The sequence below is a fragment of the Macrosteles quadrilineatus genome, unplaced genomic scaffold (genome assembly GCF_028750875.1).
Source record: "Macrosteles quadrilineatus isolate MER2022 unplaced genomic scaffold, UCM_ALF_1.0 Scaffold_2__2_contigs__length_208266976, whole genome shotgun sequence".
Taxonomy (NCBI): Eukaryota; Metazoa; Arthropoda; class Insecta; order Hemiptera; family Cicadellidae; genus Macrosteles; species Macrosteles quadrilineatus.
Genome location: NW_026542595.1, coordinates 3,058,801 through 3,066,662, shown reverse-complemented (window position 1 = coordinate 3,066,662; position 7,862 = coordinate 3,058,801). Strand labels below are relative to the sequence as shown.

Genomic DNA, 7,862 nt, shown 5'->3' with positions numbered 1-7,862 from the left:
AACCAAATTTCATCAAAATCGGATAAAAATTACTCAAGTTATCGTGTTCACGGACACATATATATATATATATATAAATCTATATATATATATATATATATATATATATATATATATACATATATAAAAATTTGAACGAATGGTGTTTTTAGCCTCTGGGGACATCAAAATGAAAAATTAAATCGGTCCCGAGCCTAAGTCTTACCATGAGACCTACGGTAATAGCTACTTCCCTATAGGAAAATTCGCTAAAACAAACCCAGACTAGAGCTTAGTAAAACATCTTATTATAGGTTAGCTACTGCAATGCAAAATTGCCAACTTTAACATGCAAATAAATCAAACTATAATAAGTTATTTCCAGTTGGCCCTTTAAGTTGTACTGTTATTTCGTGTGTTCTATGTTTATGTTAGTTGTATTGTATATTTTAGACTTATTTATTGATTTGATCATTAATTTGATTTTCTAACTCTGACTCTTATAAAGATAAATTAAATAATTTTGAATCTACCCTATTCTAATTTTAAAGTTTGAACAGAAATACTATTATCCATCTTATCAACGTTCATCAAAACTTGAAGTTAGGAAGTTAAGATAGGGAAAATCAGTTTATTAAACTTGATATTAAACATTGGTCGTAAATCATGAGGTCATAAAGTTTACGATATGAAGGAACATGACTCCAGCTGGTTTATAACAACTAGCTACCGCATAGCCTAATTATTTGATATATTATTACCTCTTATTATTAAGTCTTAAAATCAACGTATCATATCTAACTTTTAACCAAGTCAGTTAATCCTTAAAACGTATTATTCATAAATGGGTACATTACCATATTTTAATTACAATGATAGCATACTCAATGTTAAACACTACTACTATTATAACAATTCCTTGAATTGACTCATACGATTACTAAAGTTACTTCTAAGTGGAATGATTTTAATTGATTAAAACCCACGTTTATTTTAAGGGCCAACCTAAACTACGATGCGAAACCCATTTTGGAAGTAAAATCAATCCAACCGAGTGTCAAAAAAAAAAAAAAAAAAAAAAAAAAAACTAGTCTATTATTAAATGTGTCATTGGCCATATCGAAATATTGAAAAATAAATATCGATGAGTTGAGTATTAAAACAAATAACGGTTACAACGTTTTTTAATGCAATGATTGCACTATCAATTAGAAACGTTAATTGCTATATAGTTATGATAACACATTATGTTCTATCTATGCTATAATACGAGTAACGTTTGCGCACATTGATTTAAAAACGGCTCCTATGATTTCCTCTAAATTGTTAGGTATATCTTAGTTCCAGGCTAAAACCAATATCCATGCTAGCCACTGTTCTGGGAAAATACTTTTTTCGTAAAGAAACTTTAAATTAAATTACAATAACTTATATTTAACATCTGTCTTATGGAAAGCTAGGTAGTCATAACAGATTTACGAAAATGTAAATAAATGAATTGAAACACATGCTTGTAACAAACCATCTACAATACAGTGGCAAATTACTAAATACAGTACAAAAGAAAAGCCCATTCCAAAAAATACCATTTATCATTGGTTATTTTTAATATACATGGGGTTTCTTATCAAGCAATGGGATAATTACGACTGTTGAAAATCTTAGAATACTTTTCTGCACACGATAATTCACTAATGCTAAACAAAGAGTATTGTGGAAACCCCAAGGAGGTTCTTTAGCTTTTGACGATGCTTTACCAAAATGGGCGGTTGTTTGACGATCCAACGGATTATAAAATAGAAACGATATGTACAAAAACAAAAAACGACCCGAAAATAAACATGTTTGTATTACTATTTCAAAAAAGTCCAAAACTAGAGATTATTAGTATTGGATTCCATCCAGTTTGCAACAATGATGGTCAACAGGTGATATGTTATACATTATCGCGATTTTGTTATTGAACTTCATTTAATCAATATTGTTAATAGCCTATTGATTGTTTTTCTGTATGGAAATGATTGTTAATTAAATTAAGAAAAGAATGAAGAGAGAACGTCTACCAAAGAGAAATTGGCTTTAAAACTTAACTAAACGTAGCGAAATTGAAAATGGAGACGATTTACGTGGAAAACAAATAAGGTATAATGTTTTTAATGGGTTAGATCGAGTTCTAAATTAATAGTTGTTTTTGAACATGTTCGTTTGATTTAGACATATTTTAAATGTACATCAGTATAAAAACTAACCTCTTTAGGAAACCAAACCATAGAGTATTCGGAGTGTTTATTTGCACTTTTTACTAACTATTTTGCCGTTTTTATGTTAATAGTTGAACTTAATTCTAAGAGTAGATTCATCAGTGTTATTCATTAGTTTTCAATAAAAATAACATTTTCCTAGGCCTAACACAAAATTGTACGATGCATCTAACGGAAATTTTTAATCAACCTATTAATTAAAGTAATTTGATTGGTAAGTTAATTAATAAATTGCGTAGAGGAAACCTGAAGTCAAAACTATGGGCCAATAAACTATAAAATATGTGATAAACTAAAATATTGATTAAAGTTAATTCTTATACAAAAGATTGAAAAATGACAATACTGTAATAATACTATTTTTAATGAATAATTTTTGTCTTAAAATTTTTTTGCTATGTCAGTTATGCGAGTTTATTTACACCTACAATGATTTTCAATGACTTGAGACGACAGGTCAGTGCACAAAATGTTGCACAAATAGCACCAATACGTGAGCACGATAAAATTACGTTATCGAATTTGTTTTATACATATTTTAGACTGTATCTTATACGATCATGGAAATTGTACATAATGTAGGCCTACGTTTATTGTTTTACGTCTCCTACAAACTAAACCCCACGAGCAATGCTCGGTCCCCTGGTACTACAATATAAATGATTTATGAGTTATTAGTAGAGTATTGTAATACATTTATTGGTAAAACAATAGTTTGAATGCTAATGAATAACAAAGTTTACGACTACACAATTTCAGCTTAATTATGATTCAACTTTCTACTTTGCACAAAGAGGGAGAAATATGGCTTTCTTCGGAGTTAAGCAAAAGCAGTAAAACAGTCTTGTTATTAAAGTGAGCCTCATCATAACTGAATCATCAGTCGCTTGGATTTAGTTTAAAGGAGGAGGGTTAAATAATAAGGCTGGATAAAACTCATAATGCAAGTACAAATAAAATAAATATTGTATAGCTAAACCAAGTCGGAAATGTAAAAAAATTGGCATATTTTTTACAAGTTATGATTATCTTATTTAGGAGTAAACTGAAATATAACAACTAGAACTTAAACAAAATAAACAGAATTAAATGTTGTTACGATTGGTATTAAGTTCAAGTTATGAGGAATGAATTGTAGCAACCCGAGTTGTGTTCCCAACTTTGATTGGCTTGTTATTGGTTATTGCTGGTGTTGAACTCCAATATCCCAGCAGTCGACCGAGGTTTACTATGTACCTCTGCCCCGATAGATGGGTAAGCCAATGAAGGTTTATTATGTGCCTCTGTCCCGATAGATGGGCAAGCCAATGAAGGTTTATTATGTACCTCTGCCCCGATAGATGGGCAAGCCAATGAAGGTTTATTATGTGCCTCTGACCCGATAGATGGGTAAGCCAATGAAGGTTTACTATGTACCTCTGCCCCGATAGATGGGTAAGGCAATGAAGGTTTATTATGTGCCTCTGCCCCGATAGATGGGTAAGCCAATGAAGGTTTACTATGTACCTTTGCTCCGATAGATGGGTAAGCCAATGAAGGTTTACTATGTACCTCTGTCCCGATAGATGGGTAAGCCAATGAAGGTTTACTATGTACCTCTGCCCCGATAGATGGGTAAGCCAATGAAGGTTTATTGTGTGCCTCTGCCCCGATAGACGGGTAAGCCAATGAAGGTTTATTATGTGTCTCTGTCCTGGTAGACGGATAAGCCAATGAAGGTTTATTATGTGCCTCTGTCCCGATAGATGGATAAGCCAATGAAGGTTTACTATATACCTCTGCCCCGATAGATGGGTAAGCCAATGAAGGTTAACTATGTACCTGTGCCCCGATAGATGGGTTATCCAATGAAGGTTTATTATGTGCCTCTAACCCGATAGATGGGTAAGCCAATGAAGGTTTATTATGTGCCTCGGCCCCGATAGATGGGTAAGCAAATGAAGGTTTATTATGTGTCTCTGTCCCGATGGATGGGTAAGCCAATGAAGGTTTATTATGTGCCTCTGTCCCGATAGATGGATAAGCCAATGAAGGTTTATTATGTATCTCTGCCCCGATAGATGGGTAAGCCAATGAAATTTTATTATGTGCCTCTGCCCCGGTAGACGGGTAAGCCAATGTAGGTTTACTATGCACCTCTGCCCCGATAGATGGGTAAGCCAATGAAGGTTTACTATGTACCTCTGCCCCGATAGATGGGTAGGCCAATGAAGGTTAACTATGTACCTCTGCCCCGATAGATGGGTTATCCAATGAAGGTTTATTATGTGCCTCTAACCCGATAGATGGGTAAGCCAATGAAGGTTTATTATGTGCCTCGGCCCCGATAGATGGGTAAGCTAGTGAAGGTTTATTATGTGTCTCTGTCCCGATGGATAGGTAAGCCAATGAAGGTTTATTATGTGCCTCTGCCCCGATAGACGGGTAAGCCAATGAAGGTTTATTATGTGCCTCTGCCCCGATGGATGGATAAGCCAATAAGGGTTCATTATGTACCTCTGCCCCGATAGATGGGTAAGCCAATGAAGGTTTATTATGTATCTCTGCCCCGATAGATGGGTAAGCCAATGAAGGTTTACTATGTACCTCTGCCCCGATAGATGGATAAGCCAATGGAGGTTTATTATGTACCTCTGCCCCGATAGATGGGTAAGCCAATGTAGGTTTACTATGTACCTCTGCCCCGATAGATGGGTAAGCCATTGAAGGTTTACTATATACCTCTGCCCCGATAGATGGGTAAGCCAATGAAGGTTTACTATGTCCTTCTGCCCCGATAGATGGGTAAGCCAATGAAGGTTTATCATGTGCCTCTGCCCCGATAGTTGGGTAAGCCAATGAAGGTTTATTATGTGCCCTGTCCCGATAGATGGATAAGCCAATGAAGGTTTACTATGTACCTCTACCCTGACAGATGGGTAAGCCAATGAAGGTTTATTATGTGCCTCTGCCCCGGTAGACGGGTAAGCCAATAAAGGTTTTTTATGTGCCTCTGCCCCGGTAGACGGGTAAGCCAATAAAGGTTTGTTATGTACCTCTGCCCCGATAGATGGATAAGCCAATGGAGGTTTATTATGTACCTCTGCCCTGATAGATGGGTAAGCCAATGTAGGTTTACTATGTACCTTTGCCCCGATAGATGGGTAAGCCAATGAAGGTTTACTATGTACCTCTACCCTGATAGATGGGTAAGCCAATGAAGGTTTATTATTTGTCTCTGCCCCGATAGACGAGTAAGCCAATGAAGTTTTATTATGTGCCTCTGTCCCGGTAGACGGGTAAGCCAATGAAGGTTTATTATGTGCCTCTGCCCCGATAGACGGGTAAGCCAATGAAGGTTTATTATGTGCCTCTGACCCGATAGATGGGTAAGCCAATGAAGGTTTACTATGTACCTCTGCCCCGATAGATGGGTAAGGCAATGAAGGTTTATTATGTGTCTCTGCCCCGATAGACGGGTAAGCCAATGACGGTTTATTATGTGCATCTGCACCGATAGATGGGTAAGCCAATGAAGGTTTATTATGTGCCTCAGCCCCGATAGATGGGTAAGCCAATGAAGGTTTATTATGTGTCTCTGTCCCGATAGATGGGTAAGCCAATGAAGGTTTATTATGTGCCACCTCTGCCCCGATAGATGGGTAAGCCAATGAAGGTTTGTTATGTACCTCTGCCCCGATAGATGGGTGAGCCAATGAAGGTTTATTATGTACCTCTGCCCCAAAAGTTGGGTAAGCCAATGAAGGTTTAGTCAATGTGGCCCAGGAGGTTTTTACGACACTAACTTTGTATCTTGGTCACTAAGACCAAAACAGGTCCTTTTCCTTGCCATTCAGAGATAATACGTTTGGAATGCAATCGGAATTCCATTATTGACTGTTTTATTGGTTCCAAGAGTACAGATTTGTTTCGGAACTGACCATACAGCAGTCTTCTACTTAACCTTTCCTCTCCTTTAGTTTAGTATCAATGTATTGAAGTAGGCCTAATGCGGATCAGACAAGAAGGTTTAACAAGTGAGTTTGTCCAGTGAAGTTGACCAGCAATTAATTCTGCTTCCTTTACCTCTCGTTGATCCGGTGGTGACAATCGCTTTGCTCATGCCAAGCCAAAACTCTCAAAGTTATCTGCACACTAACAGACCGGCCAGTTCTCAGATAGATGGAAGGCCAGGAGACAGATTCCATCATGAAAGTGTTCCAACAAGTGTTCCAACAGGCCAAGGTTCCAAAAATATCACTTCCACATTAAATTTAATATTTTCCGCTTAAGAAATCAATAGGGATAGTTCCGAGAGGCTTTATTCAAATAACGGCATAAGGTTCGGTAACATAGGGCCTACGTTAAAAACAACTTTAATAACAAAAATCCAAACAACATTTGAAACAAGTTTCCCCCATTCAAATTAAATATTGAAAATACTCATTTTTCAACTGTGGAATGCACGTTTATAAACATCGATAAGCTATTAAGATTAGCATAACAAGGATACCGTAAGAATTTATAAACTCTTAAGCTTATAACTGAAACTCAATTATCCTACTAATATTATAAGTGAGAAAGTTTGAATGTATGGATGTTTGTGACAATTAAACGCGAAAAATACTGGTCGGATTGAAGTTTTGTTATGATAGCTCACATTTTCGATTAACATTCTAATCTACAAAATCCTTTCGGGGCCCGCCCAGTGGCTCTGGAGATTATCATGTTAATCTTATGAGTGGGACCTTATGTTAACGTATATTTAAAAGGAATAATATTATATAAAGTGACTCGTTTTGACCCGAGGTCAAGTTTTACGATCTAGGCGAAGCGGAAGTCAGAAAATGAGCGAGGGTTAAAAAGTCACTTTTTGCCCCTGTGGTTAACTATATTTTTCGTCAAATTGCATCATTAATTAACAATCAAAACTAGAAAACGAACTAATTTTTATGAAAAGATAACCTCTCAAAATGACTTCCAGCTTGTATTAAATTCTGTCAATGCAAATAAGCAGCTGTTTAGTAAGTTATTCAATAATTTCGTCTATTACGATTGTGTTATAGCTATTTACCTTACAAGTGTAGTAAGAGAGTTTTTACATCACGCAGGTGAATGTTGTGCAACGAGCGGAAGCGAGTTGCATAATTTACCGAAGTGATGTAAACACGCTCTTGCGTAACGTGAAACGTACAAGACTTTACCTGACCCGACAATATACACGAGGTTACGAACAATATTTTTCATTATCCATTTCACTCATCTTCTAACAGTAACGTTCATTTACAAACAAAAGCTAGGTTAGGAAAATTCTTCAAAACATAACAATAAAATTCAAGCGCGCAGCTGATTTCTAGCGTTGAACGTCGTTGGCTCCATAGAGGTATATTTTTTAAGTTAAGCACTCAATGTTATTTAAATGGGTTTCATTACATCACCGAGTGAGTTTTTTCCAACTTTACATCACTCGAGAAGTAACGAAGTTATATACATCACGCTTGGGATAGGGAAGTTTAACATGGCGGGTTAGGTAAAAGTACATTATACCATCGATATGTCGAGCAATGGACTACAATAGGCTAAAACCTTACCTAAAAAATCCATCGATAAATCATTTTGATCGAAACGATTGCCACAATCGAA

At 36.1% G+C, this 7,862-nt stretch overlaps 1 protein-coding gene across 1 annotated transcript; it reads right to left on the bottom strand.

The window, feature by feature from the left end:
* Positions 1-3,413: 3,413 nt before the first annotated feature.
* Positions 3,414-6,342, bottom strand: LOC128987070 (adhesive plaque matrix protein-like). Its single transcript, XM_054407752.1, has 3 exons — positions 6,306-6,342; positions 5,134-5,955; positions 3,414-3,973 (listed from the first exon to the last, which is right to left on the bottom strand). The coding sequence occupies exons 1-3, from the start codon at positions 6,340-6,342 to the stop codon at positions 3,414-3,416; spliced, it is 1,419 nt and encodes a 472-aa protein (XP_054263727.1).
* Positions 6,343-7,862: the final 1,520 nt, after the last annotated feature.

Bases quoted from the DNA above. Each gene is read 5' to 3' on its own strand.
- LOC128987070 (XM_054407752.1), bottom strand. From the start codon at position 6,342: ATGAGCAAAGCGATTGTCACCACCGGATCAACGAGAG. The intron at 5,956-6,305 runs GTAAAGGAAGCA...CTTTTGGGGCAG, and splicing joins CACCACCGGATCAACGAGAG to AGGTACATAATAAACCTTCA. The intron at 3,974-5,133 runs GTAAACCTTCAT...CTATCGGGACAG, and splicing joins TGTCAGGGTAGAGGTACATA to AGGCACATAATAAACCTTCA.